The sequence below is a fragment of the Scatophagus argus genome, chromosome 4, assembly GCF_020382885.2.
Source record: "Scatophagus argus isolate fScaArg1 chromosome 4, fScaArg1.pri, whole genome shotgun sequence".
Classification (NCBI taxonomy): Eukaryota; Metazoa; Chordata; class Actinopteri; family Scatophagidae; genus Scatophagus; species Scatophagus argus.
The window spans coordinates 6,716,880-6,737,872 of NC_058496.1; the positions used below are offsets into that span (position 1 = coordinate 6,716,880).

The 20,993-nt window shown below is 41.0% G+C and overlaps 2 protein-coding genes and 1 long non-coding RNA gene across 3 annotated transcripts in view; 2 read left to right on the plus strand and 1 right to left on the minus strand.

Annotated features, from left to right (window-relative positions):
- LOC124058193 overlaps nt 1–15,237 on the minus strand; it is a 28,899-nt gene extending 13,662 nt beyond the window's left edge. The window contains exons 1-2 of the long non-coding RNA XR_006843222.1: nt 15,118–15,237; nt 11,562–11,634 (exon numbers count right to left, since the gene is read on the minus strand). This is a non-coding gene — a long non-coding RNA (uncharacterized LOC124058193). The remainder of the gene's footprint in view (nt 1–11,561; nt 11,635–15,117) is intronic.
- got1l1 (glutamic-oxaloacetic transaminase 1 like 1) lies at nt 3,457–9,517 on the plus strand. The gene is made up of 8 exons (XM_046387180.1): nt 3,457–4,175; nt 5,017–5,198; nt 5,466–5,589; nt 6,120–6,337; nt 6,457–6,607; nt 8,246–8,405; nt 8,626–8,768; nt 8,999–9,517. The coding sequence occupies exons 1-8, from the start codon at nt 3,998–4,000 to the stop codon at nt 9,136–9,138; spliced, it is 1,296 nt and encodes a 431-aa protein (XP_046243136.1). The 5' UTR covers nt 3,457–3,997; the 3' UTR covers nt 9,139–9,517.
- Nucleotides 15,238–15,832: 595 nt separating the features above from the next.
- Nucleotides 15,833–20,916, plus strand: prlhr2a (prolactin releasing hormone receptor 2a). The gene is made up of 3 exons (XM_046387346.1): nt 15,833–16,475; nt 18,083–18,563; nt 19,532–20,916. Exons 2-3 carry the CDS (start codon nt 18,103–18,105, stop codon nt 20,166–20,168), a joined length of 1,098 nt encoding a protein of 365 aa, XP_046243302.1. The 5' UTR covers nt 15,833–16,475; nt 18,083–18,102; the 3' UTR covers nt 20,169–20,916.
- Nucleotides 20,917–20,993: the final 77 nt, after the last annotated feature.

The following is a 20,993-nucleotide window of genomic DNA, read 5'->3' on the forward strand; positions in this document are numbered from 1 at the left end:
CACATGGACTCTCAGCACGACCGTCGTTCATGCCTGCACCACGTTTCTTTGACCACCACGTTTCCTGCTGGTACAGGACTGTCACACCAGGATCCACGGACTGAATCCTGTCTGTGCTCAGGTTTAGACATTAAAAGCACTTTGGTTAACGTTAGAAAAAGATATTTTCAGTTTGTGAAAGGGAAATGAAAAAAATTCATGACCGCATGTATAAAAAAATCTATTCAGATTCAGGTAGTAATATTCAGAAGTTAAGTCTTGATGGGTAAAATCAACAAAATTCCAGATCAATAACTCAAACTAGATCAACTGGGCCATAGAGGCAATAAAGTAATGAAGTCTGAACTAAATCAATAAGACTGTTGTCCTATGAGGTTATGTTCTTTCAGACACAAGATCCAAAAGAGGTGGTCACTGGAAAGCATTAACAACCGATTTAAAAAATTTTTTTCTCAATTTGTGAACCCGAAACCCAAATTGTGTGAAATTGCAAATGTTAAAATGACCAATTAAGAATTCCAAAGAGTCGAATTCAAAGCACATTAACCCTGACAGATGATAATTAATCTCTCTATTTGCGAACTGAAATGATCACAGCCTTTACTTGTCTCTTGGAGTCATTTATCAGTACATTCACACCTTCTACAATAATGGCAAACACAACGGTGACCTCTTGTCACAGCTTATGACTTTAGTGTTTACGTGAGTCGTGATCGGTATGATTAAAGACAGATTTTATCTTTTCAGGTTGTTTTATTTTAAACAATGGCAACAATCAAAGGCCTAAAGAGGCAAACCAGAACAAGCAAAGTTTTTATGATGGAAATATAAATACATATTTTATCTTTCCTATCCCTTTCATCATTTGATGAGCCCTCAGGTTTCTCTTGGAACCCTGTGAAGGGTCCTGACCTCCATACTGGGAAGAGACATTTCAAAACAACTTTGTTAAGTTATGTAATCCTTCACCCAGGAAGACCACTGTCCTCTCTGTCTCTGCTACTGTTTGAGCAGACGTTATGTTATGTCATGAGAGAAACTCCCAAGATTTGGGACTCAACAACAAACAAAGAGCAGAGCACATGACATTTGAAAATAAACTGTGACCGACATGAGCTGCTCTGCCATGTGGGCTGTGTGACTACTCAGATATCATCCAGCAAAAAGCAGCAACAACTCGGAGTGGAAACAATTATCCTGTCTGAGAGTTAAGCCACATTCTTATCAGCTGATTCCTGTTACAATGTTTTCCACAAGCAGGATTAGATTGAAATCAACTCCATTTCCTTCAGGAAAAGAGAAAAGTTAGGACTAAAGGAAACAAAAAGTGAAAGTGATTGATCATATTTGTCATTATAAGACCACAATAAAAATATGCAATATATTTCAAGTCAAACTACACATTTATAAAAAGGAGTCAAATTGTTTTTTTCAAAATCCAACAGTATGTTTTTTTTTCTCTTGGAGGAGCAGCTCTTCCACATAGGAAACTCCTCCAGCTGACATAATAATTATAGTCCATGTTGCTTCACTGGGATCATTTAGAGGACGTGTTTGCGTGACAAATGCGCAATGATCAAACACCGGTGTTTGATTAGGCTTTTTTAATCGTGGGACCTCCTCTGAAGTATGCTGAACACTGTGTGTCTGTGCCAACAACTCGTCCTGAGCAGGTGTTATGACACAGTTTTCCTCAGGACAGATATTTTCAGAAGATGGAACATTTCGGATAAAAAAGGAAATCCTGTGACACCAAATTCAGACTTCAGAGCTCACCAGTTCAGAATCCCAAAATCTAATTGGGTCAAAAGCACCCTAATTAGATTTAAGTATTTATATTAAGTGTCAAGTAATCAAGTCAAATTCATCCTGGTAACATGGTAGTGTGACTCAGGCACAGATCCAGCTCACAACCGCTGCCAAGGAATCCTCTTTCTCACTGTTCACGCTGACGGTAGCCTCATGGGACAGTATAGTATTAAAAGGCAAAGTCCGTCCCCATCTGCTGGACCACTGTGGGACCTTATTTCACAAAATAAAATATGTCCAACAGTTAACAGCAGGAGACAAATAATTTTTTTGATCCAGTTTGTGGAGTGTGAAAATCCAAAATTAGAAAGACCCAACAGTTGTGGAAGTGACGTTGCCTCATTTAACACTCACCGGGACCTCGTGGCTGAAACCTTGTAGAGCTGATCCTGCGTGCTTAGCATAGCTACAGCTGTCAGCATGGCCTGACTTGTGGTGATTTTGCCCTCTTTTAATGTTTTGTTTTTTGTGCCAAGATGTATATTGTGCAAGGCGAGATATGTTTTTGACTGAGCACTTTCAGATTAAACTGAAACTTTACTGCCTTGCAAAGTTATCTTTAAAACTGACTGACATCATAACAGCACTTCATGGCACAATTCCAACAGGATCAAAAAATAAATATTTGTCTCTCACCATTAACTGGACATATCTTTTCCAAAATAAGGTCCCGTGGGGGATACAGGAAGGGGAGGGACTTCATCTCTCTGAATTCAGAAAAATCTGTTTCTCAAATGACCACGAGGCTGGAGTCTGAGATAAAAACTGCAGCTTCATCATGGGAATTTTTGTTGTTACCTTTTTGCCCATGTGTCTGGGTCCATTTAGTTCTCTTACTCCCACAGTCAACTAGGCCAACATCTCACAAATATACAAACTGCAGCCATAATGCGACTTGAGGGAAGGAAAACAAGCGCAGTCATCAACAAAGATAAACCTTTTGTTGCCTCTCCCTCAGAAGGAAATGAAAGGCACTTTTATCTGTATTTGCCATACTGTCATTTAATAACAACACAAGGAAAAATCCATCAAATAAAGGGCATAGAAAATTTTTCTCTACTGACTGCCTCCCTAAGGCACATGCAATATTGCATTGTAGAGTACAAGATGTTTCTCTCTCTCTTTCTCTCTCGTCTTTGTCTGGAAAAACTCCAGAATCAACTGTAATACATGATAAGGCTGTTGCTTAATGGCTGACTCACTCTCCAAGCTGTCAGCAAGTACTCAGAGGAATAAGGAAGAGTGCAGTGGATGAGGCAGGATGAGGAAAACTGTGTGGCCTCAGTTATGCTTTCTCAAATTACTCCTGAACAGGTCAGCTAATTGACAGGACTAACCGCCTGTTTTGGCCATCTACTGCCATCTAGTGCAGTTACTTGTGACTACCAGTTGCACAAAGTGACCCACACCCAGCCTGGCTCACTGATTTGCTCTTTCATACAAAAGATGCCAAGATGCTTGCTTTGATCCTGGGTTTTCAATTCACACTACTCCTTCTTCCTGTGACATGGCTGTTATTCAGTTTCCTGCACAAAGTATGTCTTTCCCAGATGTGTGATGCACAGGAATTGTGAGGTTATGTCTTAAAGAGCATTATACTGTGTGTCTCTTCATCGGTACAGGCACATATCTAATATTGTCTTACAACTGAAACATAATTCTACAATCTGGAGGCAAATTTGATCTCAAAAAACTAAAAAAAAGATCTTTTGTGTACAAAAATGGAGCCTATGGAAGCAAAAATCCAAGACATGCAAAACCAGGAGCAGCTGATATTGATTTTACAAGTGGTGAGTAGTTAAGTGGTGACTCTTGACTCCGAAGCTATTGTGTCTTAATTAGTGTAAGGAGGCTGTAGGCCTTTTGAAGAACCGCCAGAAAGCGCAATGAGCAGCCGAGGGTCCCCTTTGAACTGTTTTTTTGTCGGTGTTTTAATGACAGACAGGACGTCAGTTGGTGTCTCGTCTTCACCCAAACGGAAAACTGATACAGCCAGGCTGGCTTATTTGATCATGATATCTCAGTGTGATGGCAAAAGTAAACTCGCCAGAGCCACAAATTAGCTTGTGACAAACTCATCCCTCACCGTTGCCGGGGTGACAGCATCCGAGTACGTGCCGTAGCCTGGCAACAGTGGCTCAACAAAAGGCTCGCAGCGCGCGGGCTGATTTGCCTGGCTGGGTTCAAGATGAGCAGACCCGGCAGCAGCATGGATGAAAGAGGGGTCAACCAAAATGGAGACCCGGGAGGTCATCTGTCTGCGTGTGCTGCTAATAACCACACCGCAGCAGTGAGTCCACAAACAAGGCTGCTGTCCGCCTTCCAGACAGACACTCACGCCAGGAAAGTTTACCTGGCAGGGAGAGGTGAGTCCGCTCATTCAGACCGACCTTCGTCTCAAGGACGGTTTGCTTAAAATATCAGAGCAGAGGGGATGGGGTTTCCCTCCAGTCTTTGTAATGAGTTTCAGTTCATTGCGACGACGTTTGGATGCTGCTGCACAGAAGGACTGAGTCGCAAAATGTCAGTAACGTGTCTCTCTAAGATTGGAACAGGAAACGTAGTTGGCATCTGTAATCCAACACTGAGGTTCCTTGACATTTTGTATGATTTTATACTCCTCTTTACTGGAGAAATCACAATAACCAACGGATTACAGTCAAATCTACAGATATACAGATTGTATAGCAGTTCTGAATTTGTGGCACAGCAGCATCAGGACTTGGATCTGTGGTGGTGGGAAACAGAGACCAAGTGTCCATGAGATTTCACTAACAGTTTTCTGGAAACCCGCTCACCACTAACATGTTTTGAGCTTGAGAAATGGGTGCAGCAGGGGACTGGGGGGGGGGGGGATTTGGGTGGCTGTAAAATACCTGCAAGCAAACTCAGTCCTGAAATAACTCAACACCTTGTTATCTTCTCAGGAGTAAATATACTTTAAAAATGTTTACATACAATGCAGTAAACTAGCTGCTAAGAAAACTGAGCACATTGTAGAGGTCATTAAGGCGCTGTGCTGGGTTAACCTGCTACATGACATAACTACAAATCACACATTAAAAGTGAGATGCACATATTCAGTGTGTTGAGTCTCTCTCTTGAGTCCTTTGAGTCTCAATTACAGCTTTCTCTCATTGCAACGTTTCTTTGCCTTTCCTGTTTACCTCGATATCTTAAAACAGTTGCAATAACTGTCTTTTGCAGAGTATTACGGCGAGGAAGGGAAGACCTGTGAACTGCTTCTTGTTGGGAAAATAAAGCAGCAGTTGAGCATCGATCCCACTTTTTCTCCAGAGTATCCACCTTCTCTTGGTTTGACAGAATTCACCCGCCGAGCCACAGAGGTTGCTTTGGGGAAAAGCTCTCAGGCTGTGATGGAGAACCGGGTAATCTCAGCTGTACATAAGCACTTCAACTGATTATAGTTTTGGCTACCATTTACACTTCAGTTTGCACAGCAAGAAGCAAGATGAAGCAGTAGCCCGTGCTTAATCATCCATCAGCAGCAGGCATGTTATTACCTGGTTGCACTCTGCAGTCACATTTATGCATCTTGCTTCTACTTGATGAACAGAAAACCAGTGCTTTAGCTGTGTTTTGACATCAGTCATGTCGATACCTCACATCTTGACATTTCCTGATCTTTGATGCAGGTGTTAGGTGTCCAGACTCCTGGCTTTACTGCTGCTGTGCGTCTTGGCGCTGAACTCTTGAAACACTGGTTTGATGCCTGTGCTGCTTGGAGTGGGATGGTCTACCTCTCTTCCCCATGTGATGGTTAATAAAACCTCATTTCCTCTTGAAGCGTGCTGGCTTTAAATGCTGGTGCACATGAGACAGTACTTGATGACTGATTGCAGCTGAATGCACTACTCGTTTACATGACATCACTGTCAAGACAAGAGGACAAGTGTGCAGCACAAATAACACAGATAAGTGATTTGAAAACAATGGACGGCAGTCGTATCTTTAGCAACATAAGTTACTGTGACACACGCAGTAAGACTTCTGACAGGTAGAGGACAGAACATTTGGGAAATGTGAACATTTGGTGATTGATAAATGACCATAAATATGAGTGTAGCCTTGGAAAACACGTGAAACATTCACAGAAAGAATTTGACACCTTCCAGACAGATTTCATTTTAATGTGTGTATGTGCAAGACACATTACTGCACAGTCGTTAATTCACTTATTTACAAAGTAGTATTATTCATTCATAGTGGCTCCATGCTGTAATTACATCCTGAGGTTTTACTGATCTTCAGGTACAGTATATGGTGTTTCATCTTGATCTTCCCTGCAGACTCGTTGGCTGGTATCTTCCAGGCAGCAGGGATCCAAGATATCCGTGCGTATTATTACTGGGATGACAGGCAGCGCTGCGTTTGTTTGCATAAGCTTCTGGAGGATCTGGAGGGAGCTCCGGAGCAAAGTGTTGTCGTTCTGTCAGCATCTGCCCACCACCCGACCGGAGCAGACCTCTCTCAGAATCAGTGGGCTGTGATTACACAGCTCATCATGGTAACTGACCTGCACGTGTATGCTCTTTCACACAGACTAACTTTTTTTTTTTTTTTTGTCAGACAACTAGCTCTTCTCTATTTAGGTCATCATTGGTTCTTGTGGCACTGTTTCAACAGAGGCGTAGGCTTTTCCCTTTCCTCTTGCTGCCTGCCCAGGGACTCTGCTATGGGGATTTAGAGCGGGATGCCTGGCCTGTGCAGTACTGTGCATCGCAGGGGATGGAGCTCCTCTGCGCCCAGTCGTTTTCCCACTGCTTTGGACTATATGGTGAGAAAATATCTCTCGTTCCAGAGATTCATATGTTTATACTGACACAAGTCAGTTAAAGTGCTTGAATTTATATATTTTGTGCAAGACTAGAGTTCAACATACTTGTGGTATTTTTTTTATTTAACACCAGTAACGTTAAGCTGAGTTTCATTGTCTGCAAAGGTGTCTCCCGCCGTTGCGTCATTGTTTCACGTCCCACCTGCCTCTAGAAAGTGCGAAGGTCGCGTGATTGAAGTCAAATGATGCAAGTTGTGGCAAGGAAGAAAGCTAAGGTTAATCTAACCTTCAGCTTTGCCTGGAAAATGCAGATTCCAGGACTTGTGGCTCATTTGCAAAAACTGCCTGGTCTTCATGCAGCTGGCTCGTGTTCACACATTCAGGCCTCGCCTTCTTTGTAACTGTTGTTTGAGAGCTCCTGTAAAGCCTGCCAGTTCTCATTAGAAAAATTCTCAGCGTTGTAGCAGTAATTAAACTCAGTTCGTGTCTCAAACTATGCCATGTTGGGTCCTTGAATTTGAGGGAAATGGACTTGGAAAGCCCTTGAAAAGTACTTGAATTTGTTATTTTAGAAGGTATAGGATCCATTAGTACAGCCTGGAGCGTCCATATAAAGAAAATACAGCGAGTCAATATGAACTCTTGTTTTCTTTTTTGCATTCAGACAATAACTACCCCACACACCCACCCACATGTGTGACTCTAAGTGGAGTTACACCCGCCAACTGTGGAGGATCCCTTAATTAAGGGGGAGGGTATAAACACAACAGCAGGCTTCTGAACACCTGCGCTTGTCTCTGACAGATCGTAAATCAGCATGGTGTCCAATTAACAACTTTCAACTGCATATCATAATTAAACAAATACTTATCTAACAGATGATCTTATACACATTTTTGACAAGGATGTGAATGTATGACACTCTTGATTAATAAAAAGCGTCTCCTACACTGTACATTTCTTTCATTCTAGAACATTTTTTTCACTTGCCATTGCTAATCTGATCAGGGGCTTGTTTTGTTTTTCCACAATCCCTGAACTCGCACAACACATGCAATCAAATCCAATTAAATCAGTGCGTTTTCTCGGGTACAAACACTGTGGTAGTTTCAAACTGTAATGATTGCTCTAACTCCACACATTCCATTGTGTACATTGTGTCTATCAAATGTCCAGGATAGAGGAAACAAGAGGAATGAGAGCCAGCACGGCTCAGAGCTGCAGGACTTTATGACGCCTCTCTCACTTGAGGCTAATTGGTTTGGAATGGCAGTAAATGTGGCGGATCCTCCATGCAAACTCACAGCCGGAATGAGAGCGGGAGGACTTAAACTGTGTCTTCCCCATTGTCAGCCAGGAAACACATGCTCATGATTTCTCTGGAGTCCCAGTCACGCTTTCTGTTTCCTTCCAAATTTATTCTCCCATGAGCTTTGTCTTTTGCATCAAGTAACTCATTGAGAGGCGGATCAGCCTGTTCCCTGTGTCAGTATGACCTGGTGAATATTCACTTGAACAGAAGTGAGTGGCAAATTTTATTTTCTCATTTAAAAGTTGTCCTCCTCAACTTCACCTTCAAAACCACAAACACTGTCGGAGCATTGTGTTTCTTCGTCTTCCTTCTCTTCCCTTCACCAGGTGAGGCTGTTGGACACCTGCTGTGCGTCTTAAAGCACAACTCCCTCCGGTTATCTGTGCAAGCTGACAAAATAGTGAGATCGCTGTGGGCCCAGCCGTCTGTAGGAGGAGCCCAAGTTGTTGCCACAGTGCTGAGTAACCCAGGCCACCTTGCCGAATGGTGAGTCGCACTGCATTCGAATGAATAATGTGGTGTTTGGAGAATGTGGTTTGGACACCACATTGCTACTGTATCACTCGATGTTCGCAGCAATGGAAAGGCTTCAAATGGGTGAACAGATGAGCATTTAATGACACGAGTCACAAAATCCTTCACTTTTGCTCACAGATTGAATCACACGCTCATAAAATTATAGATCTTGTTCCAAAATGTTCTTCAGGCAGGGAGAAGTCAAGCGCATAGTGGAGAGATGTATGCTGATCAGGCACATTTTGAGAGAAAGGCTGAGGCTTCTGGGGACTCCAGGTTGCTGGGACCACCTGACTCAACAAGGTGGACTCTACTGCTGTACAGGTCTGACTGGTGAGTTGCAGACGCCACAGTTTGTGCCATGTTGGACTTTTTTTTAAAACCAAAATCAACAGCAGCAAATGATTTCTCAGCCCTTGTTTTTCTGTGGTCCTTTCTTTTGTCTTTTTAACGACATTTACAGTATAGTGCAATTTATTTTTTTACAATAAAACAACAACAAAGCTCATGATATTATAAATACAGCTTTTACAGAATGTTGTGATTTTTTTTTTTTAAATTAGATCAGCAGGTAGACTTTCTGTCAAAGAGGAGGCACGTGTACCTGCTCCCGGGAGGCTGTTTAAACATCAGTGCGATCAACGGGCGTAATTTGGACTACATAACCGAGTCCATCCATCTGGCTCTAACCGCTTCACTCTGACCATGTGGCTTTTGACCAAGATCTGAAATCTCCATCAAAGAGGCTTTTCAGCCTGACTGAACCTTTCATTTAAATGTTCATTTTCAGGTTTACTGTAATCGCTATCGCTTGTCCAACTATTGCAAAGTAAAGGGTGTTAAAGACACAGAAAAGTGATTGCTACTGTAAATGGACTTTGATCAAACTTCAGGAGAATACAGGATGAAATCACATGTCCTGAGTATGCAGCACTCAGTAGCTGTATTCACTGATGAAACAAGTACTAATCAATAGATTTTTTTACTTAAAAGTAGCAGCACCATAGCAGCACTAAAGGTCCCGAATTCAGGAAAGTAAAAGCCAAAGACATTTATTTAAAATATCAAAAGTTAAAGTTAATCATATATATATACATATATATATATATATATATATACATATATATATATATATATATATATATATATATATATATATATATATATATATATATACATATATATATATATATATATATATACATATATATATATATATATATATATATATATACATATATATATATATATATATATATATACATATATATATATATATATATATATACATATATATATATGCAGAATGGCCCCATTTCAGAATAATGTATCTCATATTGTTGGGTTATGATTATTAATGCATTAATTCATGTATTGTATTATTAATCTGAACCTGCAAAGTAACAAAAGTTATAAATGTAGAGTAAAAAGTATATTTTCTATAAATTGTATAATTATAAAAATGCAAATATTGAAGTGAAATGTGAGTACCTAATCAGTGTAAGGTAATGTATATGTACTGCTGACTGTATCAGATAAAACAATATGACCAGAGTGATCTGTTTCAAGGTGTCGCAGTGTCACATCATTATTGTTTCCAAACGAATTCATGTTAACAATATCATCCCCATATCCATAGAAAACTGGGGGAAAAAAGTCAAATTCACTCTTTAACTGTGATGATTGTGTGTTTTGCCTCTTTTTTTGGCAAATATGAGTGTAAGGAGGTGGAGAGAGTCTGTAAACATATCTGTACAAAATGTACAAATGCACTTAATGAAAATTAAAAAGGCAAACACATGAACTTAAAAACAAAAGAATTTTAAAATTGTGTATTTTGAAAATTTGAAATATTAATTTGGGCTTTATGTGTGGGACTAAACCACAAATTGTTGCTTTTATGCTTCAGGTTGTTTATGGATTAAATAAATTAGAAATATGTTAATTATTCAGCTTAGAAGTGCTGGTAGGCAGTCTGTTATCTTCTCTTTCCCCCCCTTGTCTTAACAACTGTAACTTAAGCTAAGCTAACAGGCTCCTGGCTATTGCTTTGTACTGATGCACAAATATTAGAATGATTTCAATCTGCTCATCACGCTCTGGGCAAGAAAGTGAATACCACTAAGTGTATTTTCCATTGTGCTAAATTATTCATATTGTGGACATGTATATAATATGAAGTTCAGGTCAGGAATGGCTATACATGATTTTACTGTATATTAAATTGAGCTGTAGTTTACTCTCTCTTGCATCAGTGGCTGTAAACATCAGAAAAATAACTCGGTATTGAAAACACATGCTCGATCTCAGCTGCATTTAAAATTCAACTGAACTGGCTGAAAAAACCTTAAAAGTTGTGAAAAAAAACGCTTGTGTAAACATATCTCTATACATAAATATCACTGATCATTATGACAAATCTCCAACCAGGTTCATGTCTCAGTGCAGGGCTGCACTATTAATAAATGTAATGTGAAAAGAAAGACCAAATTAGAGAAACAAGAAACCAAAGGATCTTTATTTAAATCATTTTACTTTAAAAATATATCAACGCTGCAGGTTTAAGAGGTTGTTTGCTTCCCACAGGCTAACCTTTATTTTGAAAAGAGTTTTGTTTGTGTTGCATTATGTTAGGGTTTTACTGTCATGTGGTCCAAATAATGTTTTTAGGAACATTGTCAACTGATATGAACGTATTATACGGCAAACGATTGTTCATATGGAAACATGAGTGAGTAATCCTTTCCTCTATCATGCACATCTCTATGGCCACAAAGGAGAAATACAGAACTTAGTATTATTTTCTTATTCTGTTAGAGAAAAACATAGTTTTTTGGGAAAACACTCGTCTTTTATCTAACTAACTTTATATCCTCTGGAGCCCTCTTTTTATTTGTGAGATATGCCACTATTGTCACTGTTTGCTGCTTAGTTCTGAGAAGCAGGTTGCGACAAGGTATTTAATGGAGGCCGTGCACTCGCTCTTTTCATTTCAGTGACCTCGGGTGAACAACAAGGATAATCAACACCCACCATCATACCGAGTCTGAGCCATTAGAGGCTGTTTGGAGCCCTTTGATTTGCATCTGAGCATGCTTACATGTACACAGTTCAGCTGATACTCACTCATATCGCAGGTTTCAAGTTTTGGGGGTAAGTTGCATCCTGATATTCCACGTGCGGTTATCCCTCCATAGGCCTGCGTGAATAAAGAAGATTGGTTAAATACAAATATTACCATGAAAACTGACCTGACAGAGGTCAATGGGAGAGAGCTGTTGTGTCCCTTGTGGTTAACATCAGAAATGATATTCAGATTTATTATTAACAAGATGTTGCCATCATCCAGGGAAAAATTTAACTTGTTCGATGCTTTGGTTTTGACTAAATACTTGCAAAACTTTCCCATCAAGCTCAGCTGTGCTTTGTTTAGTGCCAATTAGTAAATGTTAGCTACTTAACCTCATGCATGCGAATCATTAGCAGGTTAGCATTGTTGTGGCCATGTCAAAGCTAAAGTAAATAGCTAATGTCAATGTTACTCCACAGCAGTGGTGGAAAGTAACTAAGTACATATACTCAGGTACTGTACTTGTATTTTACTTCAGTATTTCCATTTTATGGTACTTTTAAGTCAACATAAAATTCTGATGTATTATTACATAATGTTTGTAATATTTTGTAATAGGCCACTTTGCACAATGTGTCTTTTCTATTTTTTGGTACTTTAAGCATGTTTTATACTTTGATACTTTCATTTAAGTACATTTTTGATTTGCAGGATTTTTATTTGTAACAGTACAGATTATTTTTAGTACTGCTACCTTTACTTCAGTAATCCACCACTGCTCCTTAACCTTACAGAGCCGCAAAAGAAAAATATCATCTACTCGTCTCCTTAGCACACACATCCAGGCAGCACATCAGGCAGGCTTGATGTTAAATGAGAGCTTGAAGGAGTCATCACATTCTAAATAAATGTTCACTGAACTTTGTCTTGCCTGGGAAGATCTCTGAATTGTCACAGCAAGACGCCAGTCGAGGCAGAAAATGTGGACACATGGGGTACCACTGAATGGACGCAAAGCAGCCTTTCATTTCCACAGGATTGTTAGGAATGATATCTAGCCTCCAGGGCATTCAGACTCAGAACAGGATGTGCTGATTGGCAGTAATCAACGATCCGTGTCCTACTGAGTGAACGAGCACTGTTAACCTCAAACAAGCCTGTAACACAATCTAAATGACAGTTACTGACAAATTAGTCCTTGGAAACAATAATTCAATTCAAGTGGAGAAAGAATGAGACAGGAATTATCTGAACTGCATCATTTGTTGCAGTGCTAGTAATTACAGTATAATTAATGCTTTACTCATTCATTTCATTTGATTAATACACTCATTCAGGGATACATAATATCTTGAATCTTAAAGCCATATCAAAGCTATGATAGGTAACGTGTTCTAAGAGCATTTTTGTTTGCTTTTCTGTAACAAACAACCTTTATAAGATAAGATTGTAATTCAGGCTGTCTGGTAGATAAGCGTTGTGTCTGACTCAGTCTCTGTCTTTCAACGTTGAAGGATTATGAGGTTTAGAGACGGTATTTATGAACTCGGCAGTGTTTACTCACGATAGGAAGACATGATCCTGCAAAACCAACTGAATCAAAACAGTAAGACTATCGGAGCCATGTAAGACCCATGCAAAACCACATGGCAGATCTCTTTGTATGTTTATCCTCCATTAGTCACCTGCTATGCACAGACTTTGAAGGCTGGATTGTTTGACTCCAGAGACAAGCTGTCTGCACTTAGAGGCCCAAGATGGTGACTCATCAGGTCACCTTCCTCTTTATTTCTTGATGGTTTTTCCCCCCTTGCGCTTTGTGTTTGGCCTTGGTGCTAGATGCTCTCTGAAGACTGTGCCTGAGAAGCTTGTGATGTACTGTGATGGATTTTCAGGCTGTACATCGTTATTGTGTAAAGCAGCTATTCAGTCAAGTGTCACTTAACAAAAGAGTTTGTGTCACTGAAGTGTCTGTTGTTACTGTCACTCTCAAGAGCTGATGATCGCCTTCATTGACTCGTCTGTGTAGTCACGACTGTTCACAAGCTCTTCAAGCTCAGGACTTCTTGTCCACACACTACAAAGTGTTGAGAACCAAGGGCCTTTCATAGCATCAAGCTTTCGAAAGGGGCAGCATAAAGCTGAAGTATTTTAAAGTAGTCTGAAGTCTTTTAGAATTAAGGATTTGTGTCGTTTCCAGGCATCTTGGGTGAATTGTCCCAAACAGTACTGTCCTTCCCTTTGAACAAGATTACCCAGCTGCTGGTGGTCATGTGCAAAGAACAACATCCCATGATGTTTCTATTGCTTGTACTGTAAATACTGCTTTAATGAATTTATGAGTCAAAAACACATGCTCCCCCCCCAGACAGCCTACTTGTTTATCCATCCATCTTCTATACCACTTAACCGTCAGGGTCGCAGGGGAGCTGGAGCCTATCCCAGCTGACTACAGGCGAGAGGCGGGGTACACCCTGGACTGGTCGCCAGTCAATCGCAGGGCCAAAACACAAAGACAGAAAACCACACACTCTCACCTAGGGGCAATTTAGAGTAGCCAATTAACCTAATGTGCATATTTTTTGGTATTGTGGGAGGGAGAAAACCCACACAGGCACAGGGAGAACATGCAAACTCCACATAGAAGGGCCCAGACCGGGATTCGAACCTGGAACCCACTTGCTATGAGGCAACAGTGATGTCCCCTACTTGTTTAGCGATGAAGAAATAAAATACATAATGTCTAACAGTATGACCGCAGCCACACAGTATTTACACTCCTACATGTATGTACTACAGAACATGCAATACAAAACCCTTAAATGTCTTGAAATCAGGGCAATTATACTGTACAGTGTGCCCTTCTTCCCAATTTAGCAGATTACATGAATGAGCGAAAAGTGTCTTGAAACAAATGCAGCTAGTTATTAGAACCAAGCGTTAAACAACATGAACTACCTGGTCCCTTTGTTTCCATCAATAATAAAAAAAAAAAAAAAAAGAAAAAAGAAAAGATCTTCTGTGAACTTTTTACATCACAGCACAGATAAAGGCTCACAGGCTTTAAACGTTCAACCAAAAATGTCAGACAAATGTCAGAATCAGAAGCAAGATAAAAGTGTTTTGAAATGCTTTTTCAGCTTTTGTCTTTATGTCTCACTGCCTTAAGTGTCTGCTACTGACTTAACAACAACAGGAAATTCTGATACATTGAGACTCATTAAAAAAAAAACACTTAATCATTTTAATAATATTAGAGTACGTCTGGCTGCAAAGCTCCTCTGCAGCTCATGTTATCTTCTGCTTTCCCCCCTTTTCTCCTGCAATTATAATTCCCACATAATTTCTAAAAGCAGCCTTTGACTTGGAAGGACAAGAGATTAACTCGACGGTTTCCTGTGCTGGTTCTTTACTGGTTTAATTACTTCACCGTGTTATGCCCCACACTTAGGCAGCCTTATGGGGTGAACAACCACAGAAAAAAAATACATCCCTGGGATTGATTAACATTAAAAGAAAGACAAACAAACAAGGTGCTACATTAACACCACAGAAGGCGCAAAGCTCAAACACAACAACAGTAACAAATCCCACACCAAGAAGCATCAATACCTGCAGTCCCCACTCCAGAAGCCTCCACTTCAGGTGCTGCCAAAGATCTTTTATAACACTCCCCTCCCAAGTCAGGTGCACCTCATTGAGCAATTAGGATGTAGAACACCTGGTGATGAGGAGAGAAGACAGGAGGGGAGAAGGGACAAACAGCACAGCACGTAACAAGCAGCAATTCTGACTCAGACATGACATTTTCAGACTGACTGAAAACTTAATTCTATTTATTTTAACACTGCTTTTTCACTGGTTTGTGTGTGTATTTCATCGCTGTCCCATGTTTTGACTTCTCTCAGTGACCTCAAGGATAAGTTCTGGCTTACCTCTGCCTAAACAGATCCTGCAGACAGTGGGCTGAGCACTGATTTGTTGCATGCAGGAAGGAAAGTGTTGAGAGTTAACCTCTATTGATTACAGCCAAACACTTGTGGCTTTAAATGAAAGCGTCAAAGCCTCAGGCACACCGACTACAACTTCCCCTGTGAACGCCACATCAGGATGTCCGACGTCGGGCTTGCCATCTGGCTTCACACCAGAAAACCGATTCAGCATCAATTCACTAATGGCAGCATATAGCCGTGATTGTTTTGGCTTGTTTAGGGAGAAACTGGGAGTCAGTTTGCACAGTTTCACCACACCAACAGAGCTGCTTCTCTAGCAGCTACAAGGCCAATCAACATTCAGACATGGCCTCGCCTCCTTATCAGCCTGCCCCTTACTCTCTTTTACAAATATTTGTGACCAGTGAAGGACGTCAGTTCAAACATTAGAGCAACTGCTGCATGAATCCAGACAGCACTTGGGCCTTTGGCACACTCATTAATAAATGTTTTTATTTTTCTGTATTTTTTAGAGCAAGGACTGTTATAGTGAGCCCTTACTGAAGTTAAAAACACCAAAATGGAAAAAATAATTAAAAACATAAATGGTGGAAGTCTAACTTCTCTTTATCCTACAAAAATATCTTGTGTTAGTGTTCTGTAGCTGCATTGTACAAGATTTTCCGTCGAGATTATGCTGGCTAAACTATCTTGCATGGATACACACGCGTCAGCTCTTTCAGTCAGAGCTGTCAGTCAAGTTTAAAGGCTGATATAAAACGCGAGCCATCCGCGTCAGCCGGACTACACCTGTGGCTCGCCTGGCGGCATGTCACGTCTGTCCACGCCACGCGAAGCTGCGCTGCCACCTGAGACACAGACGGGTCAGGGTGGGGATGCGTGGCTTCAGTGCTGATCAGAGACCCGTGCGCTGATTTGTGTGCGGAGCGCGCATCTGTCCAGAGGCAGCGGCTGCCTCCGCGCTGGATCTCCCCTGCGCGCACATTCTGTGTCTGAGAACTGCGAAATCAACACACGGTAAGTGTGCTACTTTTCCTCCAACTCGAGATGCGAAATTGGTCAATTTAGCTAAGCCTGATTATAGAAGAGAGAAAAACGGAAATGAATAGACATGCTTCTATTCTTTGTCACTGCAATTCAGAATTTAAATAAAAGCTTTTCTGACTTTTTGTGCTTTAGTTGAAAGGATTTTTAATTTCTTTATGATAAGAGCTCGGTTTGTTCCATAGAGACTTTTCTATATCTGCAGTCTCCCTCTCTTTACATCGCAGTAGTCCAAGGCTGCATCTCCTTTTGACGCAACAGATTATTACTTTGCATTAATGGTTGAACCGATTTGTCCAGAGTGCATTTATTCAGATAGAAAAGCAAAGAGAAAAATGAATTTATTAAAAATACCTGCTCTGTTAGGCACAGCAGGTCAGTTGGGAGCCTAAAACGCTGACTTATAGGCCTACATTTTTTCATGCTCGTAAATATATTGTGTGGATTATATTATGAAAAGTGGATTATTACTGCTTTGACATGATAGCGACGCGTCAGTCCGCTGCAGAGATGAGTTTTGTCATTGTGATTTCAGCAGGGAGAGTTCAGGCTTTGATTATTATGAAGACAATTTAAAAAAAAAAAATAAAAGGGTGAAATCAAGAAATCTGATTTCATTTTTAAAGCTCGATATCCCACACCACGTATTTGCTTTAAGGGGTTTTACAATTTGTGCAGCCCTCCATCCTAGACTCTCCATCAGGTAACAGACATGCAACATATGAAACATGTTTATGTAGTGTAACAATTAAATTTTACACTGTTAACCTCAAGAATTTCGATCGATTTCCATATGAAAAATTGTGGGAGTTTGGGACAGTTTGAATAAATCTGAGACAGAAAACTATCTTCTAATGTTTGGCACATATAACAACAAAGCGTTTGTCTTTCTTTTTCATCTGATCCACCATTTTCATAGAAATCAATACACTTTGAGATAACTGAAATTTTCTACAAGAACTCCACAAAACAAGCTTTTAAAACAGCAGAAAATCTGTACAGTAAATGCACCAAATGTGTCCCTGCTGTATCCCACATGCCGTTTACATCTCAGTTGGGCTAAACATAAATGAATTGAATGGAATTGGAATCAGCAGGTCCTTCTGCATGCGCACATAAACTAAAGCATTCAATAGACGACAGCATGCTTGAGTCACGCTGCAGCATTTGCTTTTGCATTCAGTGTTTGTATTGAAATGACAGAAAGACAAATGACTCACTATGACAGACGAGCTCCAATATGTTTGAGCTGAATTAAATCAAACACATTTAAGACTTCAAACAGAAAGACAGAAGCAAAGTTTTTAATTGACTTAGTCAGGGGAGACTTTTTATTTTCTAACCAAAGAGAGTTGCTCTAGGGATTTTCCCTTTGGGGCTGTGTAGGGCTGAAAATTTAATATCACGAGGACAAGAACCACAATTGGATGGAGGACCTTGCTCTTTAACGGCCTATCTGCCTTTACACAGACTCCTAATAAAAGGGAAAATTTCCATTGAAACAAATTAAATTGGCACAAACTGTACAAGGCATAGTCCTGCTTTGGCAGTGTGATGTGATCGCGATTCCACCCCTCCAGGTTGACATCAGCCTTTTGGGATGGAGAGCGCAGGCAGTGGCTGGGCAGCAGAGCTCACCCCCCCATGCGTGATGCACGAGGTGAACGGGAACGACACCGGCCAGGTCTTCGAGGTGGCGCTGCAGAACGGCTCCTCCAAGCGCAGCCCTCAGTTTGTGGGTGTAGAGCTGCTACAGTCCTTCAAGCTGCTCATCATTCCCTGCTACACCTTGGTGGCTCTGGTGGGCATCTTTGGCAACTACCTGCTCCTCTATGTCATTTGCCGCACCCGCAAGATGCACAACGTCACCAACTTTTTTATTGGAAACCTGGCCTTCTCTGACATGCTGATGTGTGCTACGTGTGTCCCCTTCACGCTGGCCTACGCCTTCAACCCACACGGCTGGGTCTTTGGCCGTTTCATGTGCTACCTGGTGTACCTCATCCAGCCTGTGACGGTGTATGTGTCAGTCTTCACTCTCACTGCCATTGGTGTGGACAGGTAAGTCATACATAGTCAGAGAGCTGTGGGCAGATTCTGTTGATAATCCCTCTGGGGAATTCTGTTGAAGCTTATTTACATGCATTCTGCATTTTGCTAACATGTCTTACAGTATGTGCCAGCAGATGAGCAGCAAAGGGAAAGGTTTTCATTCAGAGGCATGTGTTCACACCTACTTAATCACCCGGCTATAAACTGCACATTAAAGAAGAAGAAATCTGGTGCATAATTCCTCTCAGTGAAAGTTATCTTTTGTAAGAAGATCGCACAAAATTGCAGTGGCAGATGCAAATGTGTGCAGCTGGATGTAATGGATTTTTATGCCAGCTCTAAATATAACTGCGTTTTCAGTTTGAAACGGAACAAACGCAAGCATAACTCCAGCATGTAAGACAATAATTTGGCCCACACTTTTTCTTAAGTCTTCCTTAATGTAAACAAGTCCAACCTGTACTGGTACACAGTTTCAGAGATGATAGATATGAACCTGTCTGAATGGAGAACAGAATGGATGGAAGAGGATTCATCAGAGTACACTTTCCCCCACTGCTCATAACTCCTCGGTTTTGTGCTTCCTGACAACATGTTGTGTGCCAGAAGCCCAAATCCTTTTTTGAGTGTTGACCTTGTCTCCAGTGGCAGAGCTGAAATGATTTTTTTTTTTTTGAATTATAAACATGTGTTGTTGTTTTTTTTGCTTTGTTTTGGGGTGTCAATTTGTACTTGGTGCATTCTCAGGTCATCGAGACTGTATTTGAGGCTGTATTTTCTGTTCTGTCAATTAAAGCCTGTACTCTCATTTGCACGTTGATTGCTGATGATTTGTGAATGCGATTTGTTTTTCACTTGTGAAATGAACTGAAATTTGGCATGTTTCCATAGTTTTTTCTCAATAGTTCAGGTGTATCAAATCTAACTGAATTCTGGTCAAACAAACTGAGGTTGTCTTCTTCTGTGCTTCTTCCTAGGTACTACGCCACAGTTCATCCCCTGAAAAAGCGCATCACAGTCTTGGCGTGCACCTACCTTCTGTCTGGGATCTGGCTGCTCTCTTGTGGTCTGGTGGCTCCAGCTGTGGCTCACACCTACCATGTGGAGTTTAAGAATGAGGGCTTCACCATCTGCGAAGAGTTCTGGATGGGCCAGGAGAAGGAGCGGCTGGCTTACGCCTACAGCACTCTCTTCATCACTTATGTCCTGCCATTGTCAGCGCTCTGCATCTCATACCTGTGCATCTCCGTCAAACTGCGCAACTGTGTCGTGCCCGGCCACCACACTCAGAGCCAGGCAGAGGCTCAGCGCATGCGCAAACGCAAGACCTTCCGACTGGTGAGCCTGGTGGTGGCAGCGTTTGGCATCTGCTGGCTGCCCATCAGCGTTTTCAACGTGCTGCGTGACATTGACATTGACCTGATTGATAAGCGCTACTTTCTGCTCATTCAGCTGCTCTGTCACCTGTGCGCCATGAGCTCATCCTGCTGTAACCCTTTCCTCTATGCCTGGCTGCATGACCGCTTTCGTGCTGAGCTCCGCAAAATGTTCACGTGCCGCCGTCGCATCGGCATCTCGGCCAACAACTGCGCCACAGCCAGCGTGGTTTTGTGAAGCTCCTGTGTTTTCGACTAATGCTAACACAGACGTAGATAGGTGTAGATACATGTGATTCCTAAATTGGTAGGTGATCCAACTTTCACTCAAGGTAGTCACATTATGCACGTCGAAGTTCAGTAGCCTGGAGTCAAAGATGTTGCCCTGTTGTTCAACACCACCATTAAAAGAAGACTCCACCAGTTAAGCATTACACACCTGTAACAAACTCGTGATGGAGATGAAGTTCGATACAGCGGGAGCAGAGATATCACCTTTTCTCACAATCATCTTGCTTGTTAAAAATCTGGCGCCTACATTACCCACAATTCAACTCGTTTAGCAACAGCCCGAGCGGAGATTTGGGTGTTATCAGATTTTGTACAACAAATTATTAGATTTAACATTTATTTTTGAATGCATTTTTTGTTTGATCTGTTTTTGTGAACATGAAAAACAATCGTCTCTTTGTCATATTAAAATCTCAACTTATTAAAAGTCCTGTATTTTGTTACTGTCAGCAGATCTCATGAAAAGACATGAACCAACAGCTTGTTAGTTTGTCCCTCGATACTTTCTGATGTCCCTGCCTTTCTGTGGACCTATAAAAAGAGACTTGATTATTTCCCAGGGGACTAGTTTTCAGCAAATGTTACTCGAGCAGTAAAAAGTTCGTTGGGGACTATTTTCAGCCACAGATTTGATTTGCTAGCGACTATTTATGGATGGAGCAGGATGGAGTATGTGGGCTTGACTGAGGATAAGCAGTTCTTGTTCTTGTGTTTTTTCTTATTTGTTGACAATAAGAAAAATATAGTATATCACTGGCCACAAATAAGTATT

Coding starts and splice junctions, on each gene's coding strand:
- prlhr2a (XM_046387346.1), top strand. CDS start 18,103: ATGGAGAGCGCAGGCAGTGGCTGGGCAGCAGAGCTCACCCCCCCATGC. Junction 18,564..19,531: donor ACTGCCATTGGTGTGGACAG/GTAAGTCATACA, acceptor GCTTCTTCCTAG/GTACTACGCCACAGTTCATC.
- got1l1 (XM_046387180.1), top strand. CDS start 3,998: ATGAGCAGACCCGGCAGCAGCATGGATGAAAGAGGGGTCAACCAAAAT. Junction 6,338..6,456: donor TGATTACACAGCTCATCATG/GTAACTGACCTG, acceptor CTGTTTCAACAG/AGGCGTAGGCTTTTCCCTTT. Junction 8,769..8,998: donor CTGCTGTACAGGTCTGACTG/GTGAGTTGCAGA, acceptor TTTTTAAATTAG/ATCAGCAGGTAGACTTTCTG.